General features: G+C 37.4%; 1 protein-coding gene across 1 annotated transcript in view; it reads right to left on the bottom strand.

Moving 5' to 3' along the window:
• Nucleotides 1-22,910, bottom strand: part of LOC145667113 (negative elongation factor A-like) — a 73,171-nt gene that overhangs the window by 40,116 nt on the left and 10,145 nt on the right. The window contains exon 3 of the mRNA XM_081734856.1: nucleotides 2,803-2,888. Within this exon, the coding sequence (XP_081590982.1) occupies nucleotides 2,803-2,888 (86 nt within the window). The remainder of the gene's footprint in view (nucleotides 1-2,802; nucleotides 2,889-22,910) is intronic.

The raw sequence follows: 22,910 nt of genomic DNA, 5'->3' as shown, positions 1-22,910 counted from the left end.
GAATATTGTTAGTTCTGAGTTACCTTTCTATGGAAAAATTAGAAATATTACTTACAAAATTTAATTGGTTTGGAATTCATCACGATGTGTATTTGAATAAAAGTAGGTGGGCCACAAAATAGTTTTAATATGTAATGTGGGTCGCGGTAACAAGTTTAAGAACCACTGCTATAACCTATTTAGTGTTCTAAAACAATGTTATGTTGCTTATATTTTAATGACTTTTTAAACCTACTACCTTTATCAGAGCAATTAGACAGAATGGATTAGAAAATTACTTTAAACATTGAAAAGATGATACGTTAACGTCCATGCATTTTTATCGCACTATTTTCTATTAAAAGTCAAGAGTTTCATTACCTGAGTGGTGATCGTGGCGTTTGAAACAAACTCCCACATTTCGTTGACTTTATTCGTATCAACGGGCATATTATTACTCTGGGATTATTTCTTGAACTGTTACTTATTCCATATTTATCGTCAATACCGACAGAAGTAAAAGTCCACGAAATATCGCAGATTTATTCAGACGCCATGACGCACCACTCATGTAAACAAATGTTGACTTCAACTGAATAGATCAGTTTATATGCATAAATAAATGATAACTGTGTAGTATTTTAACCTTGAAGCTGAGACCAATCTCTTTCTTTCCTTTCTTGAGTTACACAATAGCTATTTGGAAAGAAAACAAGAAATACGGAGAAAGAAATTGTAGAGCTCATAATATGTATTTTTATGCGCCTCACGTGCCGCTTATTATGAAGATACACTTGGAAAATAAATGAATAAATTTACTGAATTAAATAACTTTGCGAGGAAGGGACGTGAGAAAAGTCACAATATTTCAGATTAATACCACTTATTCTGAAAGAATGTGATCAATGAGTTTTAAGAATGTAACTGTAAGAAGAATGTAAATTTCTTACATTCTTCTTCTTACAGTTACATTCTTAAAACTCATTGATCACATTCTTTCAGAATCACCTCCGTGTTTCCTGGAAACAGATCTAGTGTTTCGTTCTTAATACATTTAAAAGATCAATGAAAAAAACATAAAAAGGTTTAAATCACACGGATTTATAAATAACAGCATGTTTTTAAAAAGTAAAATGTGGTGAATTATTCAGGAGCACCTAAGAAGAAAAAAGTCTGAAAAGAAAAGAATAATGTGTTTGAATACAAGTCAGTTAACATCATTGAAATGCTGTTAAGGGTCTGGAATGCCTCCACCATTTTCTTCTTCAGCCCATTGATTTATATGGGTATTCTTCTGTCTTCTTTAAAATAAGCAGTTTTCAATGGTTTTATTTTACTGATTTTTTTTCTTCAGGTTTATTTATATGTATCCTGCTTTGTCAAAATGACCTTTTATTATATACAAATATAATATTTCTTTACTTAGATTTCAATTATAAATATTAAAAATGTACAACAAGAATTTAATTTCCAGAAAAGAGCCATTTAAATAGACCTAAAAAAAGAATTAGTAAAATAAAACATTAAAAGCTTTGCTTATTTCAAAGAAAAATACTTCCCCATATAAATCAATAGGTTGAAAAAGAAAAATGAGACGGAGGTATTCAAGACTCTTTAGTATAATTTTTTTATAAACTCAGTTACGTCAATGATTTTTCAAATCATATAAGGATACACACATTTACCGAAACTCAATAATTAAGTACGAAATTAGAATATGTGTGTGTGTGGGGGGGGAGTTGCAAATCTTCGTTGCCAGAAGAAAAATAGAGTAGTTTTCGAAATATTGCAGATGTTTAGGTATTATACATATGTCTCCACAGAATACGGAGGTCATTATGAAAAATCTGGATAGTGTTCTTTACGTATCATTGATTATAATCGTATATGTATGAAAGCCTAACCGCGTCCACTTTTCTGATCCTTCCATACAATTATAACTTACAAATGGTCACAGATTTCCTTTTTAAGAATATATTATTGTAAGTATTCTAAATATAGCCCTAGTTAACATATTTATACACATGATAGCATCTATTCATAAGTATTTACTTAATTTTATTTGCAAGTAAGCCTGCCAAATGAAGCCCCTGGAATTAGACACTGCTACTATAAGAACCGACTTTGCCCTGATGGAAAGCATAAATCTCCCACGTCACCTAGCGGACGTGCTTACGTAATATACTTTGGAATTTCCTGTGACGTCAACGTTAGCACAAAACGAAGCAGCAATACGCAGCAAACGGAATGCAGCTAGAACAAAATGCATAATAAATTACACTTTTCTCTTGGAATATTCTTCATTAAAGTATAAGAAAATAAGTTACTTATGCCTCACAGGAATACAAATTACAAGGAAAGTACTTGGGCTCGAATGGGTGAATACGCACAAAAAAAAAAAAGGCATATGTAATGTTAGCACCCTGGAAGCAAACAGTGATACCTCTTTTTCTGCAAGATGGTGTAAACGTCCGCAAAAGCAGGGTGAAGTAGAGCCCATGCCATGATTACAGTAGTTATGGCACGTGTTCTACTTTGCCCTTCTCTTGCGGACGTTTACACCAGAAAAACGTTTATCACGGTTTGTTTTCGGGGTCCTAACATTACACATGCTTTCCTTTTTGTGTATATTCACCAGTTCGAGCCCAAGTACTTTCCTTGTAAAAATCGAAGTATCGAACCTTTCGATGTCGCTTGGGCAAGTAGCACAAAAGCGCTAAATAACTTACTGATACTTTATTACGTGAAAAGAGAAAGGTAATAAATAAATAATTTTAAAAAATACAATGCCATATCGAAGTAATACTTTATGAGTATACCAACCTGCTGTCCAACTACGCTTATCAATGCAGACTTATTCAGATAATGGCATTCCAGAGGTAACAATCCATGGTCATTATGCCTTTTAACTGAAATTGATACAAACAGAATATTAACAAAATAATTTGTTATATATTTGTCTTTTCACATTATTTAGTATTAAAATGAAATTACTTACGTGATAAAAATGAACTATATGCCACAAATACTACTTTCAAATTAGCAAACGAACTTCTATCTACAGATAATATCTGTAACTCACTCTGTGCTTTTCATTCCATATGAAATACGCCTCTCTATCGATTCCAATGTTGCCAATACCTACTTCAAATTATGCGACAAGGAGGTATTATCAAGCTGCTCTGTTAACGTAAGCTGCTTTAATATAAGCGGAAACTTCACAATGAGGAACTACACAATTTATATCGTTTACTAAACATTGTTAAGATCACCATATCTAGGGGGCTTAGGTGCGCAGGTCATGTAGCCAGAATGGAAGAAAGTAGGAACGCTTTCAAAGTTTTAATTGGAAATGCAATCGGAAAACGACCATTAAGGAGACCTAGGCGCAGATAGGAGGACAACATTAAGATGGATCTCGCAGAAATAGGAATACAAATAGAAACTGGATCCAGTTGGTTAAGGATAGAAGTCAATGGAGAGCTTTTGCGAACGAGGCATTGAACCTCCGAGTTAAATAGGCAATAGAATTAGTTAGTTAGTTATATACCCATTGCGAAATGTATTGATTAATCATCAATAGTAAAAGTTTCACTCCTTTGCTGGCAACATTTTCAACAATCCAGCACTGCAAGAAGATGTAATATTACGGGGAACATACGTAAATTTAATACAGGAGTATAACTGTATTAAATTTACGTATTTTCCGAGTAATGTTACGTCTTCTTGCAGTGCTACCGCATCTAGTGTGGGTTTCTCGGTATGAAACCCATCTGAACCCTGAAAATGCCTTATTCTGCTGTACGACACAAAGAAATATTCCGACGGAAGCTACATGATGCTTTCTTCACAAACATAACAAAACAAAACAAAAAAAAAAAAAAAAAAAAGTTGGTTGATTTGGAACTTAGCGTCTCGTTCAGCAGCGAGGCGGACAAATAGGCCTACATTTTAACGTGGGATCCGAACCACCAGGGCACTTACTGGGAATCGAACTGGGTCTTCCTCCACACCGAAGCAACGTAGTAATTAAAATATATTAGACCTAGACATGTAGATAATCATGTAGATATGTAATCATGCATATAAATAAAAATGAATGTACCTATGTTTGCTAACTCCCCCTAGACCACTTAATGGTCTTTGGTACATGAATTGACCATGATCTAACTTAGCTCTTTGATCGCAGTTTTGGAATGGGGGCTGCTAAGAAGGGATGAGGATGAGAACGGGTAGCGTGTAAAAATTAACGATAATAGTGTCCAATCTTTAGTTTTTTGAATTGCTGAGATGAATAGTAACTCTCAGGATGCCGTGTAAGTCCAAATTTACCTCCCATCGGCATGGGGGTTAGGGGTGGGGTGACATGTAATGATAGTAAAACATAGGGGTCGATGAGAGGAATACTTCGATGCCATTCTAAATAGTAAGGGTGGGGTATGTACATTAGGGATATGATTTTTTAACTTTTTCCAAAATTTTAATTCTCCTGATGTTGTATTTAATGAACTTTTGCCTATACGTTAGTTCTCTGGTGTTATTTTCGTTCGGGGCTGGAAAAACGTCCCGCACCTAATCTATTGTCATATGCGAGTTAAATGAGAAAACGATATATGATAGGAATTTTTGATTCGCAAAACATGATAGTGAAAAGAAGTCTGGCATCTAGGAAAGGTTTAATAGACATTTGTATAACATAAATTGTGGTAACGTAATCTATTTATCGTTTATTTACAATCAAAATATACATATCTTTGTCTGTACATCAACCTATCAGGCACGCAGAAACTCAGAGACTCCTATGTAAATAGCACATTGTGTTTTGTTATAAGTAAGCAACATAGATACAAGTTATTTTCCAAATTTTAATTTATACTATGCACATTAAACACTTTAGCAAATCACTTTTATTGTGTTGCGAGCCTAGTAGGTTGATTTTCCGGTGATAAAACTTTAGTATTCTTTGCTTTTAAATGTATTTGCTACAGTGCTACCCTCAATTGTCTTTCTAATCGCGATCTCTTCTATTTTCAATTGGAAAATGTCATTCAAAACCAAAAGATCAAAATCAGCAGTTGAATCAGCTGGGAAAAAGTGGACACAGAATTTAACAACATGTAGAAAACGCCGGTCCAGCATACCAGAAATGAAAACGGACATGAGTGAAATGTGTAAAATGCCTACAAACAGATACATAATTGGTAGATACCTGGGGTTGTACGTTGAACTGAAAGGGCAGTCGGACAGAATAAAGAAGTTCTTTCAAGAATTGTGCAGACTTTGGGAGAAGCTGAACTTTCCTTTGCTTTCTATGCAGCAAATTTCAGCAAAAGTTGACAAGCTGATGCAGTTGTTCGTGAAATACAGAAAAAGGAGGAATGAGGTATTTGAAAAATTTCTCACTAGTGTCTTCGATATTACAAAAGTAACATGAAATTGGCCTTCCAGTGAAGACAAAGAATTGTATAGAAAAAAAAATTGAATCTGAAGGCCGAGTCGGACACACTATAGAGAAAGTAGCCTCTATATCAACGATCCATCCTTCAAAAAGGAAAAGTAGCTCAATTGGTCCGTCTACAAGCCAAGTGCAACATGTGAGTATCAGTGATATTAAAGAAGGTAAGGTCAGCAGTGACTCTGAATTTTCGGAAGAGCCTCCCGCTATGAAACGCAAGTATCAAGCAACAAAGTCTGCAGCCAAACTCGTGTCAAAACTGTCTTTGTCTACAAGATAATCAGCGAAAGTTCTTCAGAACTTGGCGGAGGAAGAGATAAATGTACCCACGCCTTCACAATCGGGAATTTGGCGTCGAGTGATCAAGGAACCTGGAAAAATGAAGAACCGGCTGAAAGAAATTATCGGTGAAGAGGAATACTGCTTGCACTTTGATGGGAAGAGAATAGGAAGTAAAGATTATCAAGTGGTCTGTCTGCAGAATTGTGCAAGAAGTCTTCACCTTGGAGTTTTGGTTTGTGAAAGCGGATCCGCCGAGAACATCTATATCTTTCTGCAAGCTTTGTTGGATGAGTATAATGCATGGAGGAGTATTAAAATGATCATTTCTGGCACTACAGCATTGAATATAGGGCACAAAAGTGATGTTGTTGTTAGACTCCAGAGACATTTTCAACAAATGGGGCTCGATGGCCTTCAGTTTACAGGATGTCAGTACCATATTCTTGACCTGGTTCTGCGACACTGGATGGATTCAGTGTTCACAATAAAATCACGGTCACCCAACTTCAACTATCAATTCATTGAAGATGTTTTAGCTGGGAATGAGGACTTACAAGAAAACTATTCTGGCACAGGAAAGGTACCACCACGTGAAAACCCAGGATGGAGAAATGATTTCCGGTTTCTATTTGAACTTTGTGAAGTATATAATTTCTACCGGAAGGAGAACAAGTGGCCTCAACTGAACTGGCAGAAGCTACCTTCCCTCAAGAATGCTAGGTGGAATTCACGTGCAATCTATGCACTGGTTGCCTTTTTTCTCCTTCCAAATTGGAGAGATCAGCTACAACGTACTTGCGACTTCATCGCAACTACATGGACAAAGGATGTTTTCAAATCAGCACTATACAGAGAACACATACAATGAATTGCATGCTGCTATCTCCGACCTAAAGTGTCCTAAAGCTTTAAAGTGTTTTTCCGCTCATTGGGTAAAATAACGTTCTGTGCTGGATGTGCCTCGCTCAAATATGGTGGCCGAGCAAGCTATGAAAGTGACGCAAAAGCTTCACGACACTTGCAAAAGTGACAAATATCTCAACAGCTAGTTCATTAATAGTAATTTACAAATTTAAAACCCTTTTCCTAATATACTGTATAGAATATTCAGTGGGAAATGTAGACTATGTAATTAGGCGAATTTTCTTTTAATGCTAAAACAACATCAATGCAGGTGCGGGAGCTTTTTTTACAATTAAACAAAATCAAAGACATTTTTGAGGTTTGCAGCCAAATGTTCATTGTTTGCCACCCCAGGCTTTTCAATTTAAAAAAAGTCATATACCTAATGTACATATATACCTGTACTGACTTTGCTTTTATTTTCATATATATTGTCACGTTAAAAAAAATACACAATTGTCTACAAACAATATTATGTATTTCTGCATGAAATATGTACAAATATAACCTAAACTCTCATACAAGAATGGAAAACAGCAGTTTATTTGAATTACAACAAATTATAACACTGTCCAACACACTTTTGGTAGAAGTGTGGGGAATGGGTGTTTCCGATTTGCTACTACCCCATAATAACTGGAAACAATGCAAAAAGTTTCCAGCACGCACTTTTTTTCCACAAGAGATAATTTGTCGTGTTGAGGATGTATAGATCATATAGAAACTGTTGTAATCCATTTTTGTTTTGTAAGGAAGTTTAAGTAAATCAGTGTGTGGCTGATTTTGTTGAGGTAGTTACAAGCAAAACGATGACGCATACGACCTTGAACGGAAAGAAGACACTTGCACGTGCGGTCTCGTTTCTCCTATTTGAGGGAATTCTTCCCAAAGTTCTAGGAGGCCAAGTTGAAGGAGGGCGTTTTCATAGGGCCACAGATCAGAGGGGTTCTGCACGATGATGTTTTCCTGCGGAAATTAACTCCTGCTCAATGTCCTGCTCATATCTCGTTCCCTAGGATATGGTGGAAGGTATCCTAGGGAACGAGAAAGCTGGTAACTACAAGTAACTCATAGCTGACCTAGTACAAAACTATGAACTGTTAGGATGCATGATGTCGCTGAAATTTTACTTCACTCACTCGCACTTCGACTACTTCCCTCACAACTTAGGGGCAGTAAGCGATGAACAAAGGGAACTTTTCCACCAACAGATGTTACAACTGGAACAACGGTACTAAGGGAAACGAGATCCTGCTATGATGGGGGACTATTGTTGGTTTCTTCTGAGAGAGACCAAACAAGAGTACAAGAGATGATCCATGTTTACGAAAAGGAAAAGTTCGAAGTACATGTCACAGTAAAGACTTGTACACATACCACCAAAATATCGGTGTTTAGTGTGTTCTTTAGTGAGCTCCATGTATACATATTCTCCGGTTGGCACCCGAATGGTAGATTTGCTTGTACTACTGCTGCATTTTTGCGTGTTTACTGGGGTTTCATGAACTTTCTTATTTTCATAGCATTTTGAATAAAATGTGTTTATAGATAACAATGGCAGTGCAAATTCTTTTCAACAGCAGTGTTCATTTCTATAACCTCCTTCCCTTTGTGTGCTTGTGATGCACTTTTCAATAGAATAGGTATGACTTTCTAAGTTGACGTTTTTAACCGCACTCTCTATGATGTATTGTTTTTAAGCTGTTGTCCTCTGAAGTTCATGTTCCCACGCTTTCGACACACTGTCACTCCTAAACAGGACGGAATTTCTCCCATGTTCATTAGGACTTTTTTGCTTCTTTTTAGATGTACTATCATCCGTCCAAGTTTGTTCATGTAGTTAGCACTCACCATGTATATATATATATATATATTCATTTTTATATATAATAATTTTTTGATGTATTTATCCTATGTATATCAGTATTTCAAGTTAATCTTCGTGTCAGAGATTTTTTTCCTTTTAATCCTTGAATGCGCAGGTGAACTGAGTGAACTATTTATATTTTGTTCATTGTGTCGTTTCTTCTCTAATGTGTTTTACAGTAATCCAGGGTTCTGAATGAAAACGAATCAAGAGAACTCTATCGTTCACCCTGTTGGGAGTCATGTTATAGTGATCTTAATTATGAACCAATTTTGAGGACATTTCATTTTATTTTGCGCAATAGACTTAAAAAGTGCATTTAGTTTTCACTGCTGCATTTTCTTTCTTTTTGCGTTACAATGGACTCTTTATTCACGTTTGAACATCACCTGTGGGAACCGTAGAGACAACGTACTCTCACAGACTCTGCTTATACATTACGATAATGATCCAGTCAATGGGATATAAGTGCCGACGAAATGAATAAAAATTTCATGAATTTAGGATTCCGAGGTTACATTTGACGGCTGGATTCTAGATCCGTGGACGGGGTTTTGTCTGCGAAGCGGGAAGAACGACACAGCATTCTCCAAAATTGAGGAATAGCAAACAGACCTGTCCTTGTTCTTAAATAACTAACTAACTACCTAACTAACTAACTCTATGGCCTATGGAACCCGGAGGTTCAATGCCGCGTTCACAAAAGCTCTCCACTGACTTCTATCCTTAGCTAACTGCATCCAGTTTCTACTTTATATTCCAATCTCTGCGAGATCCATCTTAATATTGTCCTCCCATCTGCGCCTAGGTCTTCCTAATGGTCGTTTTCCGATTGGTCTTCCTGTCAAGACTTTGAAAGCGTTTCTACATTCTTCCATTCTAGCTACATGACCCGCCCACCTAAGCCTCCTAGACTTCACGACCCTAACAATGTTGGGTAAACCATATAAATTATGTAGTTCTTCGTTATGAAGTTTCCCCCATTCCCGTTCCTCTTGGGTCCGAATATTCGTCTCAGGATCTTGTTCTCAAATACTTTCAGTCTATGTTCTTCCCTCAGAGTAAGTGACCATGTTTCGCAGCCATACAAAACAACAGGCATGATTACCGTTTTGTATATTTTAAGCTTCAAATTTCTCGACAGAATTCGCGACGACAAGAGATTTTGAACCGAATAGTAACACGAATTCCCCGCTTTTAGTCGACATTTAATTTCTCCGTGAATATGATTTTCCTCTGTTAACACTGATCCTAGGTATTTGAAACTATCCACTTTATCAAAAATATTATTTAATATTTTAACGCATCCATAGTTTGCTGTATTCCGGTCCCGACGCACTTCCATGTACAGTGAAACCTGTCTTTAGCGGAATCGAACGGGACTTGCAAAAATTTCCGTTAAAGTCAGGTTTCCGCTTAGTGGAGGTAGATCTTTCCTTTTTTTAAAAAAAAAAAAAAAAAATACATGCTTATAAAGGGGCATACTGAGAAAATATATTGCTGTACGTACATTGTTCGATTACAGTACTTCTTTCTTCTACGAATAAGTATACAAAAAATTTAAAATGAATACAAAATATGCTGTGCAGACGTTTTCTTTATTTTTCTAATAGCCAAGCAGGGTTTTCTGTGTACATTGCTGCTTGGCTGCTTGACTTTCCGCATACACTTTAGCCTGAGAAATTATACTAAGTGAATCAGAATCATTTTTTCGTAAGGCAAATTTTTCCATTTCCTTTAAACTTCTGAGAGCATTTTGATATGTATTTATTCTACACTCTTCTTGGAACTCGGTATCGTATTCCTCTTCTTCTTCTATCTCGTTTTCTTCTCTCCGACATTCCGTATGATTCTTGATCAAGTTGCGTGGATTAAGGACAATTTGTGGGGGTGAATATGAGTAGTGGTTGGGAAAGGTCAACGCTGTCCAGAAATATTTAACAAAAGAACGAACATTTTATCGCAGACAGTGTAATGTATATGTCTCACAGAATGTCTAAACATCTTCTAAACGCTGTAGTCCGGAACTCAGAATTTTCCGTTAAATGTTTATTTTTCTTTCCGTTGTCCGCGTAACACAGTTTCCGCTTAATGAAGGGAGTTTTACACGTTTTGTTCTCCAAAATTCATGGGACCGTGAAATATTTCCGTTTAAGACAGTTTTCCGTTTAATAAAGGGTCCGTTGAAGACAGGTTTTACTGTATTTAGTTTTATCTGCATTTACTTCTAAACCCATGTCCCTGCAAGCGTTTAATAAGATCTCTGCATTTCTTTCTATTCTTCTCCTATCATCACCTATTAAATTTACGTCATCAGCATATGCCATAACCTGGTGAATACCGTTCAATTCTAGGCCCTGGTTGCTATCTTTGGTTTTCCTTATAGCGTATTCCAGAACGAAGTTAAATAATAATGGCGACAACGTATCTCCTTGTTTCAGGCCATTTTCGACGTGAAAGCTCGTGGACAAAAATTTTCCTACCGGACTTTACTTTGGGATTCATTTAAACATATCTTAATTAATCTAATTAGCTTTCTCGGTATTCCAAGTTCTGTAAGAACGTTGTATAATGTTTCTCTCCTAACCGAGTCGTACGCCTTTCTAAAATCAATAAATAGTTGATGTACCGGGGTATTGTATTCCCACTTTTTTTCGAGTATTTGGCGAATGGTAAATATTTGGTCGATAGTTGATCGATTCCGTCTAAATCCGCATTGATAATCTCCAATAATTTCATCTGCGTATGGGGTCAGTCTTGCTAATAGAACATTTGAAAGAATTTTATAGGATGTTGACAGAAGAGAGATGCCTGGATAATTATTGCAGTCAGTTTTGTCGCCTTTCTTGTGAATTGGAACAATGATTGATTCTTTCCACTCTTGTGGCAATTCTTCCTTGTTCCAGATAAGGAGAATGAGTTTGTGTATCTTGTTCCACAATTTTTCGCCTCCAGCTAAAATTAACTCAGCCGGAATTTCATCTACACCCGGAGATTTGTGTTTCTTTAATTTCTTTATAGCAGTTTCTACTTCTATTCGGTTGGGTTCTGGAGTATACGGTTCTGCGGTGCGTATCTCCTTTTCTCCACGCACACTAGTTTTCGGTTGCGTGTTAAGCAAATCGTCAAAGAAATCTTTCCATCTATTTAAGATGCTATCCGTGTCAGTGAGAACTGTACCGTCAGATTTCTTTAATATATAAGCACGAAGTTGATAGCCTTTCTTAAATTCGTTGATTCCCTTATGCATGTCCCGGATGTTTTTATTTTTACTATTATCTTCAAGTTCCTTAAATTTAGCTTTCAGAAAATCGCGTTTCTTTGTTCTAAAAGTTTTGGAAGTTTCCCGCCTGATATCTGCGAAATTTTGTATAGTTATTTCATTCGGATTTTGTAGCCAGCGTAATTTTGCCTGTTTTCTCTTCTCTGCTAGTTTTATGCATTCCTGGTCGAACCATGGTTTGTTCCTATGTATTTCCGCGTGTCCCAATTTTTCTTTTGTTGAAATTTTAATGCTATCTCTAATTTCAATCCAGGTATCCTCAACACTAGTGCACTCCGAATCTATTCGAAACTTCAAGCTGGTATTTCTCTCTTACCTGGCTCTCTTCTAATTTCTTTAAATTGAATCTCTCCGTTTTCGGACAATGAATATTACCTTTATTCAACGATAACCTCTCTCGTATTATCGCTGCTACCAGGTAGTGGTCGGTATCGCAATCAGCCCCTCTAAACGACCGGACGTCAATTATGCTAGATTGCCTTCTTCTATCTACTAAAACGTGATTAATTTGATTATGTGTTTTCCCGTCTGGTGATGTCCAAGTGTATTTATGAATGTCGCGATGTGGGAATTTTGTACTCTTCACGATTAGGTTTTTGGATGTTGCAAAATTTACGAATCTAACACCGTTGTCATTACTTTCCTTATGCAGACTTTCGTTCCCTATAATCGGTTTGAAAATATCCTCTCGTCCTACCTTCGCATTGAAATCCCCTAATAGAATTTTCATATGGTATCGCGGGAGTTGGTCAAATATCCGTTCCACTTCTTCGTAAAAGCTGTCTTTTATATCGTCATCCTTATCTTCAGTTGGTGCATGTACATTTAAAACAATAATATCATACCACCGTCCCTTAAGAGTAATAAAAGAAAGTCTGTCAGTGACAAATTCAACCCGTTTAATTGCTGGTAATATACGTTTATGAACGAAAAACCCTGTTCCTAACTGGTGATTTTTGTTTCCTTCCCCGTAAAAGAACGTAAAATTTCCGGAATTCTCAGATCCATTTCCTTCCCACCTAACTTCCTGAACTCCTACTACGTCCATCCTGTATTTCTCTAACTCACTCGTTACGGATTTTAACGCGCCTGCCCTATAAAGACTCCTAATATTCCATGTTCCAAATCTCATGTCCATTTTCTTTTGCTGAGGTCGTGCCGAGTTATCAGTCCTTGTCCGAGGCTTTTGTGAATATTTCTGAACAAGTGCTTTTTTTTTACAGGATGAGGTTGTTAGCCCTACCCAAACCCCCAAGCTGGAGGACCACTCCTAGTCGGCTGTCCGCGACTGCTTATTCAGTATATTCGCAGCTAACCTCTATATCTAGAGGTCTTCTTCTCGATCCGCAACCTGAGGACGCGCCATGCCGTGGTGACAGGAACCCACGTTACACGGTCCTTGTTCTTAAATTCTTCTGTTATTATTTTTTTCATTCATTTTTTAACGCTTTGTTACTGTACAACAACGTAAGTATGTAGCTGTTATAAACTTGTCAAATATAATAAATTGAACTGTAAATACATTGGATTCAAAGATTCCCTCGTTTGTTATGTGCATAGCCCGCCTATTATAGGTTTCTTTATGTTATGTTATTTACGATGAACTTATATTGCTGAAGTTATTGCTGTAATGTAACTCATAATATTGTGTTTATGGTGAGGTTGGAACAAAACTTACTTTTATTGAACCACATCACAATTTGCGGGGAAACAGCACTTGTTTGCAGATAGCTTTGTAAGTATTCAGGTTGCCATTAGTGAAATTATCAATGTAAAGGTGCTGGACGGATTCCCAAGTTCGATTCCCGAGCTTGGTTATCTTTTTTGTCACCCACAGTAATCATAATATATTTATACAACAGACAAACAATTGTTATTTACGCATAACAATCAATCAATCCTTCTATATGTAACAAAGATCATTCAATGATCTGCTGCTGTACGAATAAAGTAAGTTGAAAGGTATAGGAAACTTGTAAAATTAATGAATTTATTGAATAACCTAAATATCCACAATGGGTATATGAAAATAAAAATTCTAACTTATTTCATTCATGTTGAATATATAACCTTAGCGTTGTCGGTACCAATTAACTTACAGGAAATAAAGTTACATAAGATACTCAAAAGAAAACTAAAGCAATATCTATTAGCACAAAATTATTAAACGATAGTGCATTAAATACTGAGAAGTATAAAAGAAGAAAAATGAAATCTTTGAGTTTTACGTCCCACGATTATGCCGGTTAGGCTAAAGGAGACGGTGAAGATGAGAAATGAATGAAATGGTGGAATGAAGAAAGTGGGAGGAAACGGGAGAACCCCGAGGAAACCCACGCACACGGTGTTTGTCCACCACAAAGTTCACTTGGCGGGGGCTGAAGTATAAAAGAAAAATAACCTATATTTGCTTCTCTTTTTTAAATGATTCACTGGAATGTATTGATTCTTGCAATGATTCATACAGTGCTTTACATGTAGAAACGAAAATATTTTTCATGTACATAAAATTAAACGGCTATTGAGTATAAATCGAATTCCATGCAGAACCGAAAACTGTTTTGTATTTCGTACAAATAAGGACACGGAACGAACAAAAAAATAGAGAGAAAAAGATAATTTAAAAAAAAAACAGCGAATAATGTTTAGGGTTTCCACAAAAAAGTGAAACTCGATTTCCCTGACATAAATTGTTTAATATAAATAGGAAAACATCAGGCAAGTTCTATCATACACTTTTTTAACAGCCTCCTCCGTCTCCATAGCCGTCCAACATACTCCTTTAATTACCATTTAAGTACTTGTTATGTTCAATATGAGTAATTTTTATTTACAAAAAGAATCATGTAAGTATATAATAATGTGTGTACGATACAGTACCACATACCTTGACATTGCAAATTTGACTTTTTTTTTTCTTGAAAAAGCAATAAAACACGCAGTCAAGAATATATTGCCAACTCTCCCTGAGATCTATTATCAGTCCTAAAATGAAATCAAATCTTCAAGTTTTACGTTCCACGGTGATGTCGTCTAGGCTAAAGGAGACGGTGATGATGAGAAAGTGGGAAAGAGGAATGGTGGAATGAAGAAAATGGGAGGGAACGGGAGAACTCCGAGAAAACCCACGCACGCGGTATTTGTCTACCACGAAGTTCACCTTGCGTGAGTTGGGATCGAACCAAGAACCCCATGAATCAGAGGTGAACGCTCTACCGATAAGCCACCGTGGAACACTATCAGTCCTACTATTGCCAACTCTGAGACGTTAATACTCTCACAATTACTTCTTTTAAACAGAATTTTCTTTTTCTTTCAGTTCTTGAATTTGTTCTACGAGAGCGTCTTATTCTTGTTTGTAACATAATCTTATTTTTGTTTCTTCTTTGCTTCCAATTTCTTAACTTCAGCACTTACGTTTCCTTTTTTTCACCTTTGATTTTACTTTCCTCTGCATATTTGATTCGTTTTTGTTTAAGGTATTTATCATAGCGTCTCCGAGCTGAACGAACTGAGAGATGCATTCTTCGATCAACAGGAACAGATTCTACACTTCTATGGTACATAACTGCATCATACACACGCCTCTTTGCTACCACAGAATCTTCGATTTCGTTTTCTGCAATAAGTGTCTTACTGACTAACAACCCGCTCTTCACTGAGGCATTGATATGAGACGAAATTAAACATTTTCACAACATTCCACAAATCAGAATATTCTTGTTTTTGGACATTACCTTTGCAAAGAAGTCATCTAACCTGATGCTGCTCATCTTCTTTTCGTATTCTCTGAAGTTATGAGACCCCTGAATTTCAGTACAGAAAGACATAAATTGAAACTTGCTTTCTTAGCTACAGAATCAGATATTCTGTTATGCTTATGCTGAGTTTGTAGGATACGTTTCATTCTAGTTTGAGCAAGTTCTAGATTGTTGTTTTATAGCCTGGAGTCCAAAGCTGACAGAGCACCTACCAGTTTGTACTTCAGAAGATTCCTTTTCACAATTTTCTTGATTGTGCTTAACAAAAAGTTTCGATAGACAAGCCTGAAAGCTTCAGTTTTTTCAGTAGTTTTTCTGTCTCAAAACCGATGTCCACGAAGATGACAAGTCATACTCGATTTCTGCTTTTACAAGATCATCCTCCTCCCTGTCTCTCTCACCCACACACACAGTACCTCACTTCCTTAGCACGAAATAGCAACACTGTCATTATTGGGAATGCTAACAATGGTCAAAAAAATTGCACAAAGTTTGCAACACTGCAGACCCTGCAACAGTGGGCCATGGCACATGATATGAGCTATGCAGGAAGAGTAGTGTATCTATCGTCTATTAGCAAGTGCAGGAGAAACAGAACGAAATGAGATTAGCGTTAAATGAAGAACAGCGTCATAAAATAATCGTGCAATATTGGAAAGACAATCCAAATGTTAAAAAGTCAGACCTTGTGAAACACTTCCAGAATGTGAGATATTCAAGACGAACGGTATATAGTATTGTGTCGAAAGTAGAGAAAAGTATGAACGTAGAAAGGAAGATCGGCAGTGGACGGAAATCGGCATTATGTGATCCCAAAGTGTTGAGACAATTTCGACGAGTTACTGCAGGTAAGGTGACAAAATCGTACCTGGAACTTTGTAGGAAACATCACTGTGATTAAAAAAGAAAAAAAGAAAGAAAGAAAGAAAAAATACAGTGCAGGACGGTTTACGACAAAGGGGAATTACCAGACGTAAACGGAAAACCATGCCGAAGATTACGGAACGACAAGTTGTGGTTCGGAAACAATTTTAAGATCTCTAGTCACCAAAACGTTCACTGTCACAAATGATATAATGTGCATCATGATTAATGAGACTTATTTCACATTAGACGGTCACGAGCAGCAGCCTAAAACGTACTATGATCTAGGAACTGGTGATGTGTCTGATTCAGTGCGTTTTTCTGCGAAATTGAAACATCCGCTGAAGGTCTTGCTATAGCTTGCGATGAGTGAAAAGGGACTCTGTAAACTACAGTTTTTTTTACCACCGATATTGCGTTAAACACTAAACGGTATGAGAAGTTTTGTCTGCCGAAAGTTAAACAGTTTATCAACATGTATCATCGTGGAGACAACGTGGTGTTTTGGCCTGATTTAGCCAGCTGCCACTACGCTATAACAAGTCTTGCAACCATGGCACACTACGTTATACGCTACATACCCAAAGATCAAAAACCTCCTAATGTTCCACAACTTCGACCTATTGACGATTTTTAGGCAAATTTAAACAGATAAGTATATGCCAATAATTATCAGCTAACATCCGTTTCAGGTCTCATCCAACGGATCCGCAGATGCTTTTTACTATTTAAAAAAAAAAATAAAAAATAATGTATAAAAATAAAATGAATTGACTTAATTTGTGTTTTCTTGTATGATGTTCCCTTTCCTTGAGATTACATGCTATGTTGAATGTATCACTGACTAGTGACACCGAACCTACTGGGCCCGTATGGGCTCGTCATCAGCAGTCACTGATACACTCACCAAGCCAATCATCTCCGGAAAATAGAACTCAAATTTGGCCCGAAATATAAAGCTTCCAAACTCTCTTCCATCTCGACTCACAGCCCGATATCCAGGTCTGCAGTTCATCATCCACATCCCATCCGGAAATAGGTTGTGAACCACGACTACAGACACAGGACACCGACCTCCGAGTGGAGCTGGCACTGAGCACAAAGAAGATCTTGATGTTGTCTGTGAAAGCCCTATCTGAATTTAAAAAAAAAAAATCTCGAAACAGAATTTTGTAATTAAACAAAAAAAATCCAAACTGAGATTTTGATCGAAACTGATAAAATGAGAAATTTCTACAGATTCGGTTGTTTTCAACTCGGTCACACTAAGGAAAGTCTCTTCCCTGAATTTCACAGCTATTTCATTTCCCCAGTAAACTTATTCTGCACATACTGCTCTTCGTTTTGACCATGCTTCGCATGCATACCAAAAACATCGAACTACATATTTCTATGACTTCTTAAAACTACAAGCTAATTAGATTTAGTATTCGAAAGGAGAGATGCGTTCACGGCTAGTAAGTTTTATTCTTTAAAATATTCATGAATGTATTATCGGACAAAATATTCATTAACAGGAAAATATTTTCATTGAACTGACATACCCATCAAAATAAAATTAATAAAATCGATTTCTATACTTTTCAGAGCCGAAACATTCTTTACTTTTGCTCATATTCTCGAAATATTCATACTCTTTAATATTCATTTAATATTCTTGCCTTCTAGAACATTGACACTGTATCGACACGCAAAAACAATCAAAAGGACACAATAGAAAATACAAAACACTACTGAAAATAATAACTTCACTGCCTACATGTTGTGGTTAGCTAATTTTGCTTCTGTTTACATATTCTTTGGTGCTTACACTCCTCTGTGCGTCGAGATTGTGGCCGGCGTAGAGGATTTACGCTCTTCGCGACCTCTCTTCAGCTCGGACCCACATGACAATCTAGCACAGGCAAAACATTCATGTACATATTGACATCACACTTAAACCTAAAGCCCTAATCTAACTATACTAACTTAACCTAAACAAGCATATATATATTAAAAAAAAAAAAATCACCCATATATTTCATAAAGCACCATACTTATTTTGCATTTATATTTTGTTTCGTATCCGCTACCACATTCCTACCGAAGACGCAGTGGTTAGTTTTGCATCAGTGTCGCTCTGAATATATATATTGAATTTCTTAAAAAAAAAGGAAGGAAAAGATATTTACTAGTAATTAACAAAAATTGCAATTTCTAACTTGATGGGTATCAGAATTTTAAAATACTACGTAGGTTTAGCCTATTGATGAAAGTTTTCGGTTATCGGTACGCAAAATGCATGTACCCTTGCACTTGACAGTAGCCGTGAATCTGACACTTGTTTACGTAAATCAACATTTATAATCATTCTATTTCAAAACCAAAGAAAACATGCCAAAATAACTAAAAGTTGAATTTTGAGCAGAATTACCGAAATGAATACTTTCTAGATTTTGGGGAATCTAACATCTTTTCATCACTGGGGAAAATGTGTGTGTGGTACACACATTTTCTTGAGATTACAACAATCGCTCTGTGCTGAGATCCTAGCCTTCTTTCCCCCCCCCCCCCCCATCGAATGAAAACACGATGTCACATTGCCTGAATCTACATGTGTGCGGCGTTGAGGGAAACTTTACGAACTTAATGCTTCATATTACAAATATTACACGTACACCAGAAAATATATTCACACATGTTTGTCAGAACAAGGAAATTTTGACGCCAAATACCTGGATTGAGTTTCACTTTCACTATTCCTTACTTACTTGAATCCTCTTCTTACACAGCGACTGAACGGACATATTAACAACAAAAAAAAAAAGGTTCCTGACGACTTTTCCACCCGAGATTCCTGGGAAACTCGTAAAACGTGGTCTCAAAACAGTTTTAGGATACTAACTCCTACAGCACCTATCCAGACAAAACCATCGAGCGTGGCTTGACTTCTTCTTCCTCAATGTCTGCACCACTACTCAACGTTCTCTCTCCTTCACCGTCTCCTCGGGCTTCTCTTAGGTTCTCTGGCTGATCGAGAACGCAAAATTTGCTAAGGAGCTCATTCCATAACACTAGACATCTACAGGCTAGTATCCATTATGTTATACGAACTCACTTCACAATTGGACTATTTCTGGATTAATAATCTGTTGAAAACACCAAACACCGTACGTTTATCTCTGATGACAATTTCCAACATTCGCCAGAACGAAGAATTTAACACAGTTTAATGTGATCACAAATTATTCCACTTTTCTGCAGACGCTAAACACTGCACGTCTGACTCTTGAAATGGCTAACGCCGTAAGACAAAGAGTTACAAGAAGATGATCCCTAATTGGAAGATAATCATGACGTAATGATAGGATGATAGGCTTCTGTGCGAAGATCAAAGTAAACCGAAATCTCAGCCGCAGCTGTGATTGTGGATTATCCAATCAGATAATTTTACTTCGAAACAAAGAGATGCACCAAGAAGAAATTATGGCTGACTTTATTAATTTGGAATTTTGAAGAAGATTTTACGAAATAAAATTTTTAGCTTTCTTGTGAAGATTCCCTATGCCGAAATATGAATAGAAATGAACTGAAAACCATTGAAAAAGCTGAAATATACACTTATTTGTCTAAAATAATAATATATTCATGGATAAATGCGTAAAATATATAAAATATAACTAATAATCATGTAATCTTCTTATAACATCTATCGAAACGCTCTGTTGTACTAAAATTACGCAAAAATTCTCGATCTACGGTTTTCTACTATAAAATAAAAGTTTCTCTTAACATTCTAAATAAATTTTAAAATTTTCCTACCAACATACAAGGTGCTCAAAAGCATCGGGCCATGTTACGTTATGCTGGGCATAAGGTAACATCCTCCGGGAGCTTCGGAGAAAAAAAAAAATCTGAACTTATGAGTTCTTCTTAAGTTGTTTTTTTTTTTTTTTTTTTTGTTACTACTAAATTACTAGAGACTATACAAGATAAAACATCCTTTTTTTTTTTTCCTCTCTCAATTCTAATTACAACTATACATTCTAATCAATCCTAACCTAACCTTAACCTATAAACTGTTTTTTTTTTTTTTTTTTTTTTTTCATCCTTCTAATAATTCCTTTCTTTTCTCTTCTGAGCAGCGAAACAGTTTCAGATTGTCAAAACTCTGAACTCCTATGTTTTCTCCCTTCAGAGTTTGCAATCTCGCCGAATTTCGAGATAAAGATACCACTTGGTAAGGTCCGACATATGTGTGCATAAATTTAGCAAATACCTTTTTGGGTATTGACGATATATGATGAGTTTTCACCATCACCAAAGAACCTTCTGTGACGATGTCTTGCTGTTTCCGCAGCTTTCTCTCCTTCTTCGGTTCTGCTGCCGGAACAGAAACTACAAATTTCTTGTCTTCATTTACTTGCACCGTCTCTTTGGGCCAAACGAAGTTTTCCTTGAAGCTCTTGGATGCTGAATACGTTAAGAAACGCTCCGCTGGAGTACATCCGAGAGCATCACACCAAGAGTGATTGCACAAATCTTGGGCTGCTTTAGAAACTTACTCCATTTGGACTGATTCTCACTACAATTGAGAATCCTTCCAGATGGCATGTAGTTTTCTACAATCCCCGAATTTCGGAAGCTGCCAAAACATTGAATTTTGAATTTGGAAGGTTAGTATCAAAATCGAACGAGGTTGTTACCAAATTGGAATTTTGACTACTCGCTAACCGATCTTGTTCTTTCTGGGGAGTTGAGGAATCCACATCGCAGTCCACACTCTCCCCTAATGAGGGCTGCGGTATGCATTTCCCAAACTATTCCCGTTCGTTTCTGGTGACTGAGCCATCGTAGGTACGAATGTCGTATATTGCGGAGGCCATCCAGTGGACATCGCCATGTTCACTCCCGGGGAAGAAGTGGACGTGGGAGCCGCCACTCCCCCTCCAGGAAGTAAATTCGGCGCGTATCCCGGATAGGCTTGCGCTCCTGCTGAGTTCATCGCGTTTGGCGCGCATGTCTGAGATGTACCCCGCGGATACCCATAACTCATCGCTGCTGGATAGTAGCGTTGGTTGTACCCATACGGAGCATTCCGATTTCCATTACTATCTCTTACCCAATTCGGTCTTCCTTGATTGGGCCATGGTCTTCGAGACTGAAAATTCCTTCTTCGACCCCGGTTTCCGGAAAATCGGTCATCTCCTTTGCCATTGGAACTTCCTTCCTTCCTCTTGCTTTCGTCTTCCTCCGTCTGAGACGAAGTATCTTTGGTGGCTTGTTTCCCTGACTTTTCTGTCTTTTTGACAACTTTCGCCTGACGTACCTGAAAGCGTCTAAACTTCTTATCCGTGACCGGTTCACTAGGCTCTGGATGTCCCTCTATCTCAGCTATTTTCACCATAAGGTGTTGAATGTTCTTTGGCTCAACAGCCCTCAGCAACTTGGCATCACCAGCTGGTAAGCAATCCAAGACTATCTCAATCAGTTCGGTTTCATCCGGGTGTTGTGCCACAGCATAATATTCTGCTACAATTTTCCACGCAAAGTCCGTTAATCGGCTGTACTTCGCTCGATCGTATTTCATTCCCTGAATGAATTTCTTTTGCAACCTTTCCATTCTCGCCGAAAAATAGTGTTCTCGGAACAGACGCACAAAATCCGCATAACTATTAATGTCTTGACATACAGTCTGAAACCATGTCTTGGCCCCAGCTGTTAAGCAACAAGGTACCAAGGTTAGACGTTCGTGTTCTGATGCCGAAATTACCTTAAAAGTTTGTTCCAAATTTTCTAGAAATGTTCTAGCCAAACCGTATTCACCAGAAAATGTGGGTAAGTGATTTAATTCAGAAAGTCTTAAATTTAGAGTTCGCTTACCAAAGCCTTCCTCGCTTCTACTGGGGTTCACGGGAGAATTGTGGCCAACGACGGGGCTCTTTGCACCCAAGTGATTTTGACCGAAAATGGAATAGTGTTGGTAATTTTGTCCAGAAATTAAGTTGTCTGGCATTGATACCACCGCGTGACCACATATTCCCTCCTGAACTCCAGCACACGAAGGAGTCATGTCTGCTACACTACTAGAGGACACCACATGGTTCAACCGACAACTAGGATTGGAAAATCCTGACACCTGAGGCGAAACTAACAATGGATTCGCCCTCCTGGACAACGCCTGACAACCTATTGTCTCAACACAGGACGTATGTGACTTGTTTAAGTTCAACGTACGGGAAGATAATTCAAAGGGAAGGACATTTGTGCCGTGAATGTTGGTCGGCTGACAGACAGAGACAGTCACCGTGGGAATAGTACGAGTCTCCCCAACTGAAGAGACCGGTACATCCACTTGGATGTCTGACTCGGTCCCGTCAGACTCGATTTCATCACCGACAACAAAGTCTCGCGCTCGTTTACGACTACACCGTTTATCTTTTCTTTGGTTTTGTTTTCCCTCTAACGTCTGAATCCTGGCTTCAAGTGCCTGACACGACCTTTGGGTACTGAGTTCGAGATGTGAGAACTCCTTTG

Source organism: Thermobia domestica, chromosome 12 (genome assembly GCF_964235325.1).
Source record: "Thermobia domestica chromosome 12, izTheDome1.hap1.1, whole genome shotgun sequence".
Taxonomy (NCBI): Eukaryota; Metazoa; Arthropoda; class Insecta; order Zygentoma; family Lepismatidae; genus Thermobia; species Thermobia domestica.
The sequence above is the reverse complement of the archived record's forward strand: the minus strand, read 5'-3'. Positions and strand labels throughout refer to the sequence as shown.